This window comes from Pleurodeles waltl, chromosome 3_2, assembly GCF_031143425.1.
Source record: "Pleurodeles waltl isolate 20211129_DDA chromosome 3_2, aPleWal1.hap1.20221129, whole genome shotgun sequence".
Lineage (NCBI taxonomy): Eukaryota > Metazoa > Chordata > Amphibia > Caudata > Salamandridae > Pleurodeles > Pleurodeles waltl.
In genome coordinates this window covers 127899532-127918725 of record NC_090441.1, presented here as the reverse complement: position 1 = coordinate 127918725, position 19194 = coordinate 127899532, and the positions used below count along the sequence as shown (strand labels likewise).

Below are 19194 nucleotides of genomic sequence, written 5' to 3'. Positions count from 1 at the left end.
CTCTCCTGTGGGTATCTCACCAGATAACGAATGCAAGAGCTCACCAGAGTTCCTCTGCACTTCCCTCTTCAACTTCCCTCTTCGACTTCTGCCAAGGATCTACCGCTGACTGCTCCAGGACGCCTGCATAACCGCAAAAAAGTAGCAAGAAGACTACCAGCAACGTTGTAGTGCCTCATCCTGCCGGCTTTCTCAACTGTTTCCTGGTGGTGCATGATCAGAGGCTGTCTGCCTTCATCCTGCACTGGAAGCCAAGAAGAAATCTCCCGTGGGTCGACGGAAACTTCTGCATCACCTGTCCTCTGGGTCCCCTCTCATCCTGACGAGCGTGGTCCCTGGAACACAGGAGCTGGGTCCAAGTGTCTTCGACAGTCCAGTGGCCCTTCTGTCCAAATTTGGTGGAGGTAAGTCCTTGCCTCCCCACGCCAGACAGTAATCCTGTGTACTGCGTGAACTGCAGCTTCTCGGGCTTCTGTGCACTTTTGCAAGACTTCCTTCGTGCACAGCCTAGCCCAGGTCCCCAGAACTCCGTCCTGCATTGCCCAACTCACTGAGTTATACTCCGACGTCGAGGGACCCTCTTTTGTGGCTCTGAGTCGACCGTTTTCCTCAGATTTTCTAAGTGCCTGTTCAGGTGCTTCTGCGGGTGCTGCCTGCTTCTGCGTGGGCTCTCTGTGTTGCTGAGCGCCCCCTCTGTCTCCTCCTCCAAGGGGCGACCTCCTGGTCCTTCCTGGGCCCTGGCAGCACCCAAAATCCTCAACCGCGACTTTTGCAGCTAGCAAGGCTTGTTTGTGGTCTTTCTGCGTGGAAACAACTCTGCATCCTCCAGCACGCCGTGGGACATCTTCTGACCAAAGGAGAAGTTCCTGGCACCTTCCGTTGTTGCAGAATCTTCAGCTTCTTCCACCCGGAGGCAGCCCTTTTGCACCTTCATCCGGGGTTTAGTGGGCTCCTGCCCCCCCCCCCTGGACACTTGCGTGACTCTTGGACTTGGTCCCCTCCCTTTACAGGTCCTCAGGACCAGGAATCCGTCTTCAGTGTTTTGCAGTCAGTTGTTGTCCTTGCAGAATCCCCTATCTCGACTTTACTGTCTTTCTGGGGTAGTAGGGTAACTTTACCTCTACTTTTCAGGGTCTTGGGGTGGGGTATCTTGGACACCCTTAGTGTTTTCTTACACTCCCAGTGACCCTCTACACTCTACACTAGGCCTGGGGTCCATTCATGGTTCGCATTCCACTTTTGGAGTATATGGTTTGTGTTGCCCCTAGGCCTATTTCCCCTCTATTGCATTCTATTGTGTTCTACATTGTTTGCACTACTTTTCTAACTGTTACTTACCTGATTTTGGTTTGTGTCTATATATTTTGTGTATATTACTTACCTCCTAAGGGAGTATATCCTCTGAGATACATTTGCCATATTGTCACTAAAAAAAAGTACCTTTATTTTTAGAAACTCTGAGTATTGTGTTTTCTTATGATATAGTGCTATATGATATAAGTGGTATGGTAGGAGCTTTGCATGTCTCCTAGTTCAGCCTAAGCTGCTCTGCTATAGCTACCTCTATCAGCCTAAGCTGCTAGAACACCTCTATTCTACTAATAAGGGATACCTGTCCCTGGCACAAGGTGTAAGTACCTCAAGGTACCCACTGTAAGCCAGGCCAGCCTCCTACATGCCTCACTGTGATTCCCTGTGCCTGTTGCCAGAGGGTCCTGCTGGGGGGGTCCAATGATTCATGCTGGCTCTCCTGTCTGTTGAGGGCTGGCCTGACCAACCTACCAAGGTAGAGTTACCTGGACCTAGCTGGTCCCAAAAACTCCTGCAAACTCCACACACCGCTTTTTGCATTTGCCAAGGCTTGTTGGTGGTCCTGCTGACCACTGTCTACCTCTGCAATCTGACGATCCATGTGAAATAGCTGGACGGCTCCTGGAATCCTCCTGCATCGCATGGACTCCACAGCTGCACTTTTTTGTCCACTGTCCTTCAGGAAGCATCACCGAGAAGGGGCATTGTCCTGCTGTAGCACCTGGGCACCACTGGGTGGTTTGGACCCTGTGCCCTCTCTCCTTAGGTCCTCTTCTTCCGGAATTCACACCTGGGTTCCACTGTGCTGGTCCATGGGTCATGCCAGCAGCTGGGCAACCAAAGTCCCCATTGACTTCAGCGGAAGGTTGCAGGCTGACTTCATCCCTAAGCACCTGGGCTCCCTGGTGTAGGTACTCCACTGTTCCACGGGTAGGGCACTATCCATCCTCCCTTGTCCCAACGGGTTTCCATGGGGTCCCCTGGGAAGGGTCCTAAAACACAAAAACTCCCACCGCAACTTCCCTGTGTTATCCTGTGGACACTAATCCAACATTTCTACTATGCACACGGGTGCCTGGGGTATCCTACCTACTTACCTTTGGGGTGTTAGTACTTCCCCAGTCCTAAGGGTCCTTGGGTGGTAGTGTGGTTTAGGTGTGGTTTTCGCATGCCATTTTTTAGTATGTGGTTTGCCATATAAGGGCCCATGTTATTTTATGCTTTTACTTACCTGTTTCTGAGAATATTTTCGTACGACCATCTCTCCAGTTAAGAGATACACCCAAATTAGTTCTACAGTGTTTGTTCTAATAAATATTACATATTATTCTAACACCTATGTGTTTCTTTCCTGTGTGTAGGTCACTGACTGTTGTGGTATTTGCAACCGCTTTGCACCCTCCTGGATAAGCCTTAGCTGCTCTCCACAGCTACCCCTAAGAGAGATCTGGTTATCCAGAGCCTCCTACACTAAGGGTTGCCTGGAATCAGTACAGGGTGCCTAACCTATAGGTGTACACCATGTACTGAGCCAGCCTCCTACAAGTTCCTTAAAAATGAAAAAACAAAAAAGAATATGTATTTGTAAATTTGTATCTGATAGAGACTTCTAGTTGCAGATTCCTTACCTTAGAATTTCCCCAGGCGTCAGTCTGGATCTGGAGATTTTTCTTCAAGCAGTATCCCTGCGTGCCCTAAGGTGGCGTCAGTCCTCTCTGTCCCTCATTGGTATCGCCACATATGACTTTGTGGGTCATAGACATGCACCATACCAGCGCCTTGACATCAGTTCTTTTCTTTCCGCAACAGCCTGTGCGCAGATCTGAAGAGAGCTACCCCTATGGTCATTTCTTGACTGGCCTTTCAAATTTTTGTCTACTTTTTTTTACTTCTTGGTGCGTTGAGGATGTCGTCATGGAAGATCGGCTTCAAGCCCTCTGACGTGTCACTGGATTAGGTCTGTGATGGATCCACATCTCATGTGGCTGTGGTGTTTGGAGCACGCCCATGACCCAAAGTCGTGGTCCGAGTGCTGGGCCATGAACCCTAAGGGTTTGAGGGAGCGGTCCCTTTAGCAACTCGCGTACCGGCTCTGCATCGTGTCAAGAGCAAGGTCCCGAGACTGCTTGCGTAGCCCCCACCACTCGTCGTTGTCCCATTCAAAGTCTTCGGGACACTCAGATAAGCACAAAAAGAAGTCGAAGAAGCACAAGCGTTCTTTGACTTCATCCCATCGGTTGCCTGTCGCAATGCAGGAGAAGGAGCATCGTCACTTTAGGCCTCCGTACTTGAAGCCTACTTGTGGGTCGGCTCCTCCCCTCCTCGAGTTTCTGGGAGCCTTAGTCACCCCTGCCCAATTGAAGGATTTTGTACGAGGCCATGCACCTCATTTTTGGGCAGTCGGACTCTGCTGGAGTGCCCCTGGGCCCCGTGGGCTCAGCAGGGGCTCCCTCTGGTTCCGCACTGGCAACTTTCGCTCCGTGGGGCACCCAGGGATCCGAATCTGGATCTGAACCAGTGTCGGTCGTACCTTTGCGACCTTCCCTGATGATGGTTCCGGCGTCAACGTTCCTGAAGCTGACCGGGCCCGTGGGTGGCGTCGACTTACTACTATTTTTTGCTAACGCCGAAGTGGTGCTGCTCGACTCGGATTCTGACTTCAGTGGGGACCTTGCTTTCTAGGTCAGATCCTGGCCCTTATTTTTATGGGTATGAGTTCGGTGACAGTATGGAGGGGTCACTGAACCCTTTAGGTTACCAGCTTGAAGACCCTGTGGATTGGGCGCAGGAACTGGGTGAAGCCAGCGGTCTGGACACCTCCCCAGATGCTGGCATGCTTTCTCCCCCTACGATTGCTACGGAGGAGGGGGAGGCATCTTATTCAATGGTGATGCGAAGAGCGGTGGAGGTCTTGGGCCTTGAACTCTGTCGGGACCAACCTCCTGACTGAGGTACTTCAGCCTGGGGCTTCCACATCAAAACCCCTTTTGCCCTTCAATGAACCCTCACTGATGTCCTTCTGGGGGCCTGGTCCAAACTCAGCACAGTGGCTCTTGTGAACAGAACAATAGCCTGCCACCGTAGGCCTGAGCCTAACGACCCAGCGCTCCTGACCCAACACCCTACCCCTGAGAACTTGGTTATCCAATCCTCAACATCCCATTGCGCATTCCCTTCCTCACCCCCAGATAGGGAATCGAAGAGGCTGGATCACCTTGGGAAGAAGCTGTTTTCTCCTCCTCCAGCCTGGCATTGAGGTCTGTGAACACTGCATGCCTTTTGGACAGTTATATCCATACTTAATGGGACACGGTTACCCAAGTGCTGCCATGGGTCCTGGAGGTGGCCTGGGACATTCTCTCCGAAGCCGTTGCTGACAAGAGAGATCCAGCTAAGTTCACAATCCGTGTGGGCTGGATTCGACTGACTTTCTGGGCAGGTCAGTTGCTTCGACAGTGGCCTTTAGGCGCCAGGCCTGAGTAAGGACATCTGGCTTTTCAGGGGATGTCCAATCCACTCGAATGGACATGCCCTTTGAGGGCAGTAGTCTCTTAAGAGACAAATCGGGCTTGGTGCTCGAGCGCTTTAAGGTGTCCCAGCTACTTCTCGGTCCCTGGTCCTTGTAGCTGTCTCTCACCCCACTCAGTCTGCTTTTCACCCCTTTATGGCTACCTCTGTTTCTTGCCAGCCACCGTGCTGCAGCTCTCCAAGCCAAGGGAGCCATACAGAGGGTCTGTGTGCCAGAAGTAGGTTGTGGTTGTCATTCCCCTTACTTTCTGGTGCACAAGAAGGACAAGGGCCTCCCCTCTGTCCGGTCCCTCAATCTCTTCCTCAAAAGGAGAAGTTCAAAATGCTCACTTTGGCTCAGGTCCTTTCTGCCCTGGACCCAGGAGACTGGATAGTAAAATTGGGCTTGTAGGACGCTTATTTCCATATTCCCGTCCTGCCTGCCCAAAGATTTTAGTTGCTGTTCATGGGAGGTCACAAGCATTTTCAATTTACTGTGCTCCCCTTTGGCCTTACCAGCGCCCCTCAGGTGTTCACCAACTGATGGCGCTGGTCGCAGCTCATTTGCACAGGTTAGGGGTTTCAGTCTTCCCCCTACTTCAAAAACTGGCTGTTGAAAGCGGGCTCGCCCCAGGCTGTGTTCTCCCACCTACAGACTACAGTGGACCTCCTGCATTCGTTGGGGCTCACTATAAACAGGCAGAAGTCACATTGGACTCCCTCTCAGACGATCCCTTTCATCAGAGCTGTTCTGGACACAGTGCGGTTTTGGACCTATCCTCCTGAGCAGCGAGTACAGGATATTCAAGCTATGATACAGATGTTTCAGCCTCTATCCTGGATTTGGGTGAGAATACCTCTGAGGGTGCTGGGCCTCATGGCCTCCTGCATCCTGCTGATGATACATGCCAGATGGCATATGCGGGGTGTGTAGTGGGACCTGAAGTTCCAGAGGGCACAGCATCAGGGGAATCTCTCCAACATGGTTCAGATCTCTGACGGGGCTGGACCAGAGCTTTAGTGCTGGCTTTTGAATTGCGATTGGGTCAGAGGCAGATCCCTCTCCCTTCCTCAACCAGATCTGACAGTGGTGACAGATCCGTCAATCCTGGGATGGGGCAGCCACATGGGAGAGAAGTTCTGAGGCACCTGAGCTCCATATCAGTCTTTTGGAGCTCAGGGCGATCGGGCTAACATTGAAAGCTGTCTTTCCCTCTCTCAGAAAGAAAGTGGCACAGATGTTCACAGACAACACCATCCCTGTGTGGTACTGCAACAAGCAAGGCGGGGTGGGGTTGTAGACCCTTTGTCAGGAGGCTTGGTGCCTCTGGGCATGGCTGGAACATCAGGGCATATCCCTGGTGGTTCAACATTTTGCAAGCTCTCTACATACCACACCAAAGCAGACAAGCTCAGCCGTCAATGCCGGGTCGACCACAAATGGTGTCTCCATCCGGAGGTGGCGCAAGGTCTCTATCAGCAGTGGGGAGAGCCTTGGTTAGATCTGTTCACCTCCGCAGAGAACTCGCAGTCAGCTGTTTTGCGCTTTGGAGTTTCTAAGGTGGCAGTCACTCTGCAAGGATTTTTTTCTCGAGTGGAACTCAGGCCTCCTATATGCCTTTTCGCCAATAACACTTCTGTCCAGAGTTCTCAAGAAGATCAAGAACAACTGGGCTGAAGTAATTCTTGTGGCTCCGGACTGGGCAAGAAAAGTCTGGTATTCCGAGCTCTTGAGCATGGCCATCGATCCTCATATTAGACTGCCTCTTTGGGAGGATCTGCTGTTGCGGCAGCAAGGGACGGTTCTCTTCCTGAACCTGTCCAGTCTCCACCTTCTTGTGTAGAGATTGAGGGGCAGTTGACTGCTTTTGACCTTCCGCCCAAAGTCTGTGATGTTATTTTGGCAGCTAGGCGTCCCTTCACCAAAACGGTATGAGCCTATTGTTGGAACACATATGTGGCATGGGGTGCAGACAAGTCTCTTGACCCTCTCCCCCCCCCCCCCCCCCGCCCCTCACCCCTGCCCCTCTTTTTCAGGTTCTTTTGTTTGTTCTTTCTCTGGACCAGCAGGGATCTACTCTGGGCACCCTCAGAGGTTATTTGTCTGCCATCTCGGCTTTCCTCAGATTGCCTGACCAACCCTCCTGTTTAAATCTCCCATTGTTGGAAGATTTCTAAAGGTTCTTAGCCATCTGTTTCCTTCTTCTCTGTTCATAATGCCCCAATGAGATTTGAACTTAGTTCTTATTTTTCTGATGTGTGCTCCTTTTGAGCCACTTCATAACTGCCCACTTCAGCTTCTTTCTCTGAAGACAGCCTTCCTTGAAGCCATCACCTCTGCCCGCAGAGTGAGTGAGCTGCAGGCTCTTTCCTGAAAGCCACCTTTCATCGCCATCCATCCATCCTGACTAGGGGGGAGGGGGGCTTCGTACCAGGGCTTCCTTTCTACCTAAAGTGGTCACGCCCTTTCATGTAGGCAAATCCATCACTGTCTACTTTTTTATGTGTCCCCCACATCTTTCTGAGGAAGAGGAGAGACTCCACCACCTGGACCCAAAAAGAGTTTTGGCATTTTATCTTGATCGTACCAAAGAGTTACGAGTGGATGATCAACTCACTGTGGGTGCGAGGAAAGGTCGGGCAGTGCAGAAGAGAACCATTTCTAGATGGGTCATTCTCTGCATTAAAATGTGCTACGCATTAGCTAAGAAGCATTCCCCAGAGGCTTTGCATGCTCACCCCACCAAAGCAAGAGCTGCAACCATTGTGATAGGATGCAGAGTTCCAGTTCTGGACATCTGCCAGACAGCAACATGGGCATCCTTGCAAACGTTTACCAAACACTATTGCCTCTGGACAGTCAGATCCGCAGGGACGGGTACTTTGCCCATTCGGTCCTGCAGGATTTCCTAGTATGATCTTTGTTTGCAGACCCTCCTCTGCGGATGGTATTGCTTGGGTATCTATTCTAAGGTAAGGAATCTGCAACTAGAAGTCTCTATCAGATGAACAAGTTGCTTACCTTCGGTATCGAATTATCTGGTAGAGACAAATTATAGTTGCAGATTACTTACCGACAAAGCCATCCTCCCTGCTCTGCGAATTGAGTTTTAGGGACAGGGACTTCCCTTTCAGGGCTCTAGCTCTGGCACACCAGGGTCAGTGTTCTTCATGGCTCTGCGCTTCTGGTGTGGAAAGTCGTGAAAAGATACTGACGTCAGCGTGCCAGGTTGGCACCTATATACGACTCGCGATGTCATAGAGGACGACCACGACGCCCACAACGGGCGCTGAGTCGACCAACGCCACCTGATGGCATGGCGTGCAGGGGTACTGCTTGAACAAAAATCTCCAGACCTAGTCTGATACCTGGGGGAAAATTCTAAGGTAAGGAATCTGCAACTAGAATATGTCTCTACCAGATAATTTGTTACCAAAAGTAAGTAACTTGTTCATCTGTAGGCCTCTGTGATTAAAAAGAGGTGCATCAGTGTTCTTTTATTTCCTCTCCTCATCTTCATCTTAATTTCAACTATGTATTACAATGTCTGATTGCGCTATTGTACTCTGTTTTTTTTACATGCTTCACCAGCTGATGACCCTCACAAAGAGATGAATCCGTTTGTTACAGGCGCTTTTGGTGCCACAGCTGGGGCTGCTAGCGTCTTTGGTAATACCCCAGTAGATGTCGTTAAAACCAGGATGCAGGTGAGAAAAGAAGACATTTTTTCTAATTTCATTTGTTGCATGGCCAAAAAAGAAGCCCCACAAATACAAGCCAACCTTAAAAGCTGTAGTTGTCCAATTACGTTTTCACTGTACAGGATTTCTCCCATAAACCTCATGAATTTCTTAATTTCAGAATTGCCTTCCAGCAACCCTGCCCTGAACTTTTTTTTAGTAATGTCAAAAAGTAAAACAGCTTACATAAGTCTGCGCTTATACATAAGTTGATGTATGCTGCTTTTTCTTGGTTCTACCATACCTACATTTCTGAATTCAAGTTTAGCTACAGAGGTGTGACTCACTTTAGCATCTGTGCTCGAACCCGGCCTTAAGGGTTTAAGCCCTGAAGCGCCCAGGGCGAGTGTCAATCAGTGACGCTGCATGTCAATCTGTGACAAAGTTGGGACTGCTGCCTTCCCTCACTGGCTGACCTAAGGCAGCAGTTCCAACCCTCCTGGGACCTCCGAGGCCGAAAGAAAGTAAGTGTGTGCTGCCCGCCCCCTCCCTCCTAAAATTACCGGCCTCCACTGATTTTCTGTATATTTTTCCATTGGTCTATGCAAAAATACAAATTAGATTTTTTTAATCTATCTTTGACAAAGGTTTACAGGTTTTGATATGGAAGGATTCCTACTTTGGAGTAAGAAATATGGTTGACGAGATCCCCCCATGGATGCAATAACGATGTAAATGAAAGTTAGTCCTACGATTTGGGACAATTTCACTATTAGTTTAACTGTAAGTTGTTAAACAGTGCTGGCGAGGTTGACACAAACAGTGATTTCTTCAAATAGGTTTCAGTTGGAGAGATGATGAAGAGGGCACAGTAAACTTATGAGAAGTAAATACCAGACCCATTTTGCATCGAGCTAGTTAGCTCTAAACTCCACAAATGTATTTGGGGGGAAAAGAAGTAGAACTGTCCCCTAAAGAAAAGTGGAGGGGCCAAAAGCATAGATGATAGAGACCATTCTAATGGGCAAAGCATGTCCTAATGGTCACTTCAGGCTCTGCCACAGTTGCAAGGGCATTCTCGCTCTGCAGCAGCAGCACATCATTCATGTGTTAAGAAGAAACGCTGGATTGATCTTGCAGCGAAAGATTTGCACCACTGCAGAAGCAGTGCTCATGGCATACATTGTACCCCACTGGTAGGAACGGCTATCCTACTTACTACAGCCGGAATAACCTCAGATTTAAACACAGTGCGAGACGGGGTGACGAAGTTAATTCTTCCTGTCCCTATCAATAGCCAATAACGATGTGTGCGCGTGAACAAACCATACTGTTTGAGCTGCTAATATTTAACTGTGTTCTTCCATTATGTCCAACTGTACGTAGGCAGGTGTTGTCCCAGTTTATTAGTTCCGTAACAGTATTATATAGTTCGCCACGCCTTGGGTTAATAGTGCACTTTGAAATAAGTTTTAGGGACATATGAATGTGGCCAAAATAAGAAACTGATTGATAGGTTTATACAAGCTTTATTGTGTAGCTAGCGGGTTCCAGGGAAGAAAATACTAAGCTGGCAACAGCAAGGAGTTGGTCAACAGTTTTGTACGTGTATTCCCTGCACAAGGGTCTGCTGTCATCTACCCACTTACTGGCATCCTGCGCCTAGCTAGGTACTTTCAGAATACGTGAAGGCATTTACCATGGTTTTTCGATGCACTTGTTTGCCAATTATTGCCAGTACAGGCTCGGTTATTCCCGCCACCCCATCGCAGAGGAGGTGTCTGTCTATGGGACATTCCCTTCCATCGTTTCCCAGACATCCTCCCGCGTGTCTGCATGTTATATGCATAGTGTAGCCATGCTCAAGCCACTTCAATGCCAACAAAGGGGCAAGGTGAGCTGCCGGTGTCCCCACCCGAAACCAAGCACCAGGAGTTTTCCTTACTGATGTCACCACACTGGAACGCTGCCTTCTGGATTCAGCGGGGACCTTATGCTGGTTCAGATAGTCAACCTTCCTGCTTCTAGACTATCACCAGGTGCTTTTAACATCTGTTTGTAACTGGCATTTGGCTTATGCAGTTTTTAGGGTGACAAGCATGTGGATTTACTGTTTTTCCATTCTAACCTGCACCTTTGGAAAGGACTGTGATTAATTGAACAGATAAGTGGCTCATATTTAGGCCTATATGAGAAGCAGTTAGCTGCCACTGAATACAAAAAGGCTGGACTAAAATTGGTTGTTTCACTGATTTCGATCAACAAATTTAATGCGGGTTCACTGTTATAGGCACAGCGTTTCATATGCCATGGTTCAGAAAGTAAAACGTGTTGGGGACTTTGACTCTCCCTGTGCTTTCGGATCAGACAAGTGACCACTAAACTTTGCAGTTTTACATCCTTTTGATTGGTAAACTGCTCCTTCACTTTTCTTTCTCAATAATTTCTTGGCACCATCATTGGAGCCCACATTGAATATAGTTTTGGATGCCCTAGATAAAATACTGAATAGGATGTAGGAAAGCTTTAAAGAAAACATTCTTCGTATCATGCAGGTAGATGATAGCGCATCTCCCTTGCCCTCTGGACTTTGATTTAGCTTAATACGTCCAGTGTTTTGGTTCATCATATATATTCAGAGGCCCGACCCTTGGGTCAGTACTATGGGTTGGCATATTGCAGTCTGAATCTGGGGTTAGGAGGAGCAGACATGGCTCAAGTCCAGCGCCACTCTTGATGTAGGAAGGTCATATCATCCTACCAATACTGAGCTATAGAATGTCTAGGTGTGATGTAAAGCATTGTCCCACCTGTGGGCTCAAGCTCTACATAAATGGGACTGGATTGAATATACACACCCCAAATATGCCTTTGCTAAGTCTTCCGGTGCTCCACTCCAGCTCTGCATTGGCAAGGCTGGGTATAGGGAATGCAGCACCTGGTGCCAACTTACTCCTCTGATAGGTGGCACGTGACCCCAGACCTTGCTTCACATGCACGTTCATGTGCATCTTTGTGGAAGTGTTCCAGTGCACCACACACTTGCTGGCAGCGAAGGCAATATTCAGCAAGTGGATGCAAGGAGTCATCTCAGGTTATTGCGCTGCAGTTGGTTCAGTGGTGGCAAGCAGGTAATAGTTTGCTTAACGTTGTTTGATTACGTTTTAAATGATTTCAGATTTAGATGTAAATCCACAAATTCTTTTCTTTCTGATACCTTAGTACGTCATCAAAATATTATTTTTTATGATGGTTTGTTCAGTTTTACAGTAAAAATGTTATAGCAGCATGTAACACTTCAAGGTCTCAACTGTACCAACAAAACTTGCTACCATATTTATTTGTTTAGCTCATTAACTAATTTGTAAAATCATTTTTAGGGCCTTGAAGCTCAGAAGTATAAAAATACCATGGATTGTGCATATCAAATCTTCCGCAACGAAGGGCCCTTAGCGTGAGTACTATCTGTTGTTGTGTTCCTGTTCTTGAGTTACCTGTGAGTGATAAACTGCTAAGTCTCTGAAAGTGACCTTCTGCTACTGACGTGCAATGAGTAACTAGTGAGGTACGCATGCCAGCTTCTAATAGAAAATATCAGATGTACTGAACTCTACGAAATGTATCGTCCCCGGCAATAAGTAAGATTGTTAGGGAATGCCTAATTGTAAGGTAAGTTCTAACTCTTACCTCAATTTGCAGCATCTGTATTAGCTTACATTATAATTGAGAGTATTCTCGCAAAGCAAATGTTACTTGAGTTGTTCTGATCTCTTGATTGAATATTTAAGAGCTCTGGTCTTCCGTCTGCTTACAGTGCCACCAGAAGACACAGCTGTACTATTTAACTTGACAACAATATCTTTATGACTTGTGGGTGCGGTAAATCTTGGAAGAGACTATTTATCAAAAAACTGCTTTGGTCTGTTGAGTCAAAGCTTTAAGACAATCAAATCAAGGTTTGGTCCGCCACACATTCGGTCTTGATAAAGGTGGTGAATGACCAACTCACTGTCCTTGAAGAGGGACAAAAGCTGTCTTGAATCAGCTCGATCTCTACCTGCCATTGATACCGTGGCCCATACAATTTTGGCCTTCAAATTCTAGGTGTGCGTTAAGTACCGTACTTTAAAATTACTCAAATCATTTGTCATTGATCGATCAAAGTTCATTCCTGTCTGTGGCTGGTGGGTAACTGCAAGTCTTTGCCTTCAGTGCCACCATGGTTAATTGTTATTTGGCCCATATGTTCCACTGATATTGTCATGTAGCTGTCTGTACATTTCATTATTATCCAGAAAATGCATAGAACATATTACATCTTAGTATCAGTGAGGAAGATGCTATTTTTCACTCCCATACATGCCTGGCAGTAGTGTCTGCCTGTTTGCAAGAAATAGCACTTCGATATGGGGCTAAAACCAAGGTGATGTTGCTTGAGGGGCCACTCTCCTCCTGGACTCAAGATCAGCAGTCCAACCTCTAGGGTTATAGGCGGGTCCCGATGATGCAGATATATTATTAGAGATCTGTTATGTTTTTGTTTTAATAGATTGTAAATTGTCCCCAGTTCTGTAGATTAAGCCACTTGCTATATGTTCTTTTAGAATTAAGAAAAGTTCTCCTTCCCACCACCATCATCTAAAACACAGCTAAATGGTTGTGTAAGTTGTTAAACAGTGTGGTACAATTACAGCAATTATTTTATGTATGGTTACTTAATTACGTTCTAAACTGGCCTCGGCTTATACAGAATATGGCAGCCAAACCTTTGTGTCTTGCAAAGCTCTGCGAAGTGTTCCAACACCTATCCAAAGTAACACGGTTTGTCTTTAAACAGGCAACCAATACAAAACTCAAGAAATGTGTATTGAACGCATGCTTTTTTGGCCCTAAGTTCTTACGCTGTAGATTTTCATGGTATATTCCTATAGAACCCTCAATTTATCTGCAAAGTTTCTTCTGTAATTGCCTACTATAGCCTTAGAACCCGCCGTAGCAGGCTCTACCGGCTATTTAAGGCCCGCTCCCGCGTTAAAGGCCCGAGCCGAAGGCAAGGGCCTTTAATAACCGGTAGAGCACGGTACGGCGGGTTCTAAGGCCATTAGAACATTCTGCCATTAGAGGGCAGAATGTTCTCCTAAATAAAACAAAGGCTTCACGGAACCGGAGGGGATTACAATCCCCTCAGGCTCCGTGTGGCTTTGTTCACAGCTGCTGCTGCTGTGAACAAAGAAGATTGGAATGTTGGCTCTGCCAGCTTTTACCGGCCAGTAAAAGCCCGGAGCACTCCATTGTTTTCAATGGAGCTGCCAACATTCCAATGTTCTAATATAGCCTTAGAACCCGCTTAGCGGGCTCTACCGGCTATTAAAGGCCCGCTCCCGCGTTAAATGCCCGAGCCGAAGGCTCTCCTTTAGTGGTTACTTTTCAGCACCAGGAGACACTTTTGGGACATTTGGGTTGCGCTTTCTAGATATGTAAATCAATCATAATTAGCAAATGACCAGGTGAAACACTGTTGTCTAGTATTATGAGAATAGTGAGTGAACTATTGTATTCTGTTCTGAGTAAGATGTGTGAGGTTTTGTACCGAGTGTGGGTGTAAGCTGGATTGTCATCTTTGAAAAATTCTAATGAAGGTCTGTGATCGGATGGTATTTACTGGGCTCAGTTTGGTCAGCGGAAGATAAAGTTATGTGAATACAGTGTGTCAGAGCATGGGGGTATTTGGTAAGTTCAGCATAAAGGTTATTTTGGCAAAGCACAGCGAGGTTTACAGGAGCAGACGCCTCCTGTAGGTTAGCAAGGTCAGTTTACTGAGCCGAGAGGGTACCTCTAGGGTGCATCTAGCTGAGAAGGTGCATCTGCGTTCTTGGATATCTGTGAAGATTTTCATCTGATGTCTGGCTGAAACTAGAGATGCTGTTTTCTAAACATTCTGCATGGCCTAAGTTTGCATCGTTAAAAATACCAGTAGGATTTTGATGTCCAAAGAGCTTTTAGATTTTATCTAAAATACAGCAAGGTCACCAGTTGTCTACCAAAGTGTGCTGAGGAGCCAGGCTGTGTGAGCCCCCATTACATAGGCCCTCATTATGAGTTTAGCGGGCGTCGAAAGTGCCGGCCGACAAACTCATCCCGCCGGAAGACCGACAGTGCGGTCATGACCCCGCCAGCCCTATTATGCGTTCACCACAGGGCCTTTATATTGACGGTGGCGGTGCAGCGCATGCGGCAGCACCCGTCGCACATTCCACTGCCCGTAATTCGGGCAGTGGAATGCACAACGGGGTTGTGCATGGGGGGCCCTGCACTCCCCATGTCAAGTGCAGGGACCCCCATGGGGCCCCGCGTCACCTATTCCGCCAGCCTTTCCCAGGCGGTGTAAACTGCCATGAAAAGGCTGGCGGAAGGGGACTCCAAATCCCCCCCCCCCAACCAGGCTGCTGGCTGACAGCAGCAGCATTTTGACTGTGGTGTCTCCACCATGGTTATATTATGGCAGGCAGACAACCACGACTGCGGCGGTCCGCCCGCCACTGTGAGTGTTGCGGTCTCAGGACCACCAGACTCATAATGAGGGCCATACTCTCTTATAAATTTAAGTGGTAGTCTTGTCTGTTCAAGAGATTGCGGGCTGCTCATTCCAGCAGTCTTGAGTATCTTTATGCATGTTCCTTTTGTCATCTGTATGACCGCCGCCTTGGCCACCCCGCATGATGACTGTCTGTGCTGGTACTTTAATTCTGAGACCAGAGCTGGCATTGCCCCGCAGTGTGAACGGTATTCAGAAACGTCCCAACCGGATTCCAGACCGCCCTGTGGTCACTCCTCCCACTGTTTCCCAAGTATGTCATTTTTCTATACACAGGAAGTAAAAAGGGTAGTGACTTCTGCAGTAAAGTGCATATTGTTTTTTATTACCTTTATGCTGTTATCAGCACATCATAATCTTATTTCGGTTCATTAAAACCATGAAATATAAAACAAGATACAGTTAAAACATTATTGGTGGATTCGCACCATCAGTCTAAAAATGTAATTAAACATTTTTAAGAACCTTTTTACAGTTCCTATAACGTACACAGTGAAAAACGAATTAAGAAACTGAATAGGACTTATTTCTGAATGTGCTGTAATACTTGTCCTATTTCATAAAAGTCGCTGGTGTTACCTGATGAGCAGTTCTAGGTTCTCGTCTGCCTAGCCTGCTCCTCATACAGCAGGCACCATAGAGGTACATTGCCAGATTACATACAATGTTTTCATAAGTATCCGATCTCAATATCTTAGCGCCTCTACATACTGTGTAACCCTCCGCGTCTCACAAGTGAGTTAGCCACTTCCTCCTAGGGATTTTATAAGGTGGACAAAATAAATGTTCTCATATTCTCTCTTTGCCCTCCAACCTCGGGCACATCTTCAGTAAACTCGGTGACTAGTTCTGATAGCGCTGGGGTGGGAGGCATTTGCAGAAAGCTAGCAGAGGTTGGAGCTAGGATTCTCAGGAATGATGTCTCCCTGGCCTCATTATTCTTAGTTTTGGCACGGGCACTTCAACTATCCACCCTCTGTTTATATTCCAACCAGAGCACAGTAGGACATCATTGCTTAACATGCGGGTTGGGATTTCCATTCTATTTACAACACTTCACTGAGGTACTCTAAACTTTCTATCTGCAAAAATAGCATAATTGTGTGACTTGTGGAAATAATTTCTGTACTTGTTCTCTTCCAAAGCTTGATTCACAAACACTAAACATTAAGAAATGAATGCTACTGGCAGTGTTACCCATGTTGTTTTTTATTTTCTCCCTTTAAACAGGTTCTACAAAGGGACAGTGCCACGACTTGGTCGAGTCTGCCTGGATGTAGCAATTGTATTTGTTATTTATGAAGAAGTGGTCAAAGTTCTTAACCGGTACTGGGCAACCAATTGAAACTGCCCACTGAGCACTTAGCTGCCAATGAGCTTCGAGGACGCCAGATCTACAGCACTGTCTAAACCAATGTATGACGAGTCACCCACACACCGGATCTTTTTGGCATTATTACACAAATTGGAACTTACTGTTTACTGTGGAGGCACAAACTGGAGTTTAAACCTGCTTATTTACTTCCCCTGCGCAGATGTAGATCTGTAGTACTGAAGTTTGCCAGAAAACAACTCTGACGATGTCTTGGTGGAAATATTTTCTTTTTGCTTTTTGCCGAATGTCTTTTTTTATGCAGCAGCTCAAGAGCCTTGAATGAAGCAAAAAAAAAAAAACACCCTGCGACGGTCTGCCTTCCTAATCAACGCGCACATAAAGTATTTTTAGTTAATGTGTTTGTTCCTTGCCTGACAGTCCCAGAGGTAGTGTGTGCTATATGTATAAAGTTTATTTGAGGTGGGGAAATGTGCATGAAATGGAAGTGGCTGTGTCCAAAACCTGTAGAGAAGATTCTCATAACCCCATAGTGGGTTTATAAAGAGGATGTACCAGGCCTTCCTCCGCGTGACCCTGGAATGGGTTGCAATTTGTATCCTCCGATGACCTGCTAGCCCCCCCAGACCCATGTGAAGTGAATGATATAGGATCCGCCTGTTACCTGGTTCGGCAACGACTGTCCCTCTCGTACCTGTTTCCACCAGAAGAGAGGCACATCTAAGCCACAGGCCTCAACCTAAACACTACTGGCCATTCTATTAACAGATTTCGGTTCCATTCCTAGAGATAAATGTATTGGTTTTGACAATGCAAAAGCTTTACGAGTGTCTGTTTCTAATGAATGCATTTTACTTAAAATACTGTCTCAGAGACTCAAAAAGCCAGAAACTGAAGGAGTAAAGACTGTAAGATGCTTTTAATGGTTTTCTAAAATGTTATGAAACAAAATTATTTGACCAGAAGAATAGTGCATGGTGATGTTTGAGTACCTATTCTTTTTTTTATTTGTTTCGTTAATGTGGCAGATGTTGCCAGCCAAGCTGGTTTGTTTCAGCCGCAGATCCTTAAATTAAAAAAACGCTCTTTATGAATCCAGTTCACTGTTATGTAAAAGTTGCCTTCTTGATCTTGAGGTGTTGACTTGATCTTTGTACCCGAAGTTCTGTTTCTGCTCGTTTGTTATACTGAAAAACTGTGAATGATGTTATTGACTTTTTTCCTTTTTGTTCCTAATAGTTTGTGCTTCTGACTACTCCATTTCACCCTGAGAGGTGGACATGACAGCCAAGGCCTATTTCTTGTTAATTGTGGAATCTGTGTTACAACTACCTCCCTGTACTCTTAAGCAGCAAAGGAAGGTAGATGTAAAGCAAGAGTTCTATTCATTTAAGTAGTGGCTTAGTATGGTGTGAAAATACCTCTCCTAGTGTGTAGCCATAATCTTGCTGTGTTCTGGCTACACTAGAACCCAAGGACCGCTTTGTGAGATGCTCTCCCTGTACGTGGATGCTCTTCTGAAGTATTACAATGGATAACCGAGGAGGGCCACTGTGTCTGTAGGGTTAAGGTATTTCTTACACTCGTAATGCTCTCAACAATATTGCAGACATGGTTAAGGTGCGAGTCAAGTTGCGGGTTGAGTAGCTGTTCATCATTTGGAACCCTCCTTTGGCTTCTCACTCTGCCTTGCATTTCCACTCTGACAAGTATGTGCGATCTCCATGCTCCATGCTGAGGAATGGAAGGCTGAAGGTGCTCACCCTGAGGGGAGCATGTTGTTTTGTGGATACCTGCTGGAAACACTGATCGTCTCAAGTTACAGCGCGACTTGAGACAGATAGGTTCAGAGCAAAGCAACTGAACTAGTCATTTTAACTATTTTTTTAGGCTAACTTAACTTACACAGTTTAAGTCGGCAATTAATTGGATGTTAAAGCTCAAGTTCACAAAATTCTTCTCGGAGCAGCGGAAAACCAAGGAAAGGCTACACATCAAACAGCTGTATGTAGCATACACTGTATACTTCCTCCCACAATTGTCCTACTACATGAAGGTAGGCTACTTCATAAAATGGTTTGTATGACCAAGCAACTCCTATCGTATGGAACAGGACAGGTTTATTTATCCCGTCATACGTGCTTCAATCATGGGGAACTCGGTACTGGCCTCTGTGTACGTCACCGTCGTCCACTGAAGACATGGTTGACCTTAGCCAAGGCAGGTTCACCAGCATTATCTTCTCATCTGATGTACTTGTTGGATTAAATAAGTAAGCACCTGTGCCTTTTTATCATTCGGTTATCGTTCATTTGTATGTGCCTATGCTTTTGTATGTACATTTTAGAAAGTTGACTGTTTTGTTCCGGGAGGATAGAAAATAGCGCATAATTTGAAATGTATGTTTGTTTGAAAAGTGCCATTTGTAAAAACAAATAAAAATATCCCCCCACAAATGTTGTGACCAAAGTGTGTTTTTCACATTGCACGTGCGTTTTTGTGCTTCCTGCTGTCACACCTCAACACTTTAATGCTTAAAACCTCACTACGTTCAACATTTGGGAAACTGGATAAAGAGGTCCCAGTGTTGAAGTGAGCTGTCTCAGAGCTTCCATAAAACCTAAACAATCTGATTTATGTTAGGTAAACTGGTTTCTTTGAAGAGTATGTAGCTTATCCTTTGTAGCCGTGCACAATAAGCAAAACCTTCTTTAAATAAAATGCATGTGGCATAACATTCAAAATATGTGTGGCATAACACCCAAAG

At 46.5% G+C, this 19194-nt stretch overlaps 1 protein-coding gene across 1 annotated transcript in view; it reads left to right on the top strand.

The window, feature by feature from the left end:
* Positions 1 to 18883, top strand: part of LOC138286580 (tricarboxylate transport protein, mitochondrial-like) — a 109400-nt gene extending 90517 nt beyond the window's left edge. Inside the window, exons 7-9 of the mRNA XM_069226978.1 lie at positions 8411 to 8526; positions 11880 to 11953; positions 16325 to 18883. Coding sequence (XP_069083079.1) covers positions 8411 to 8526; positions 11880 to 11953; positions 16325 to 16439 — 305 coding nt within the window. The 3' untranslated portion in view covers positions 16440 to 18883. The remainder of the gene's footprint in view (positions 1 to 8410; positions 8527 to 11879; positions 11954 to 16324) is intronic.
* The last annotated feature ends 311 nt before the right edge of the window (positions 18884 to 19194 follow it).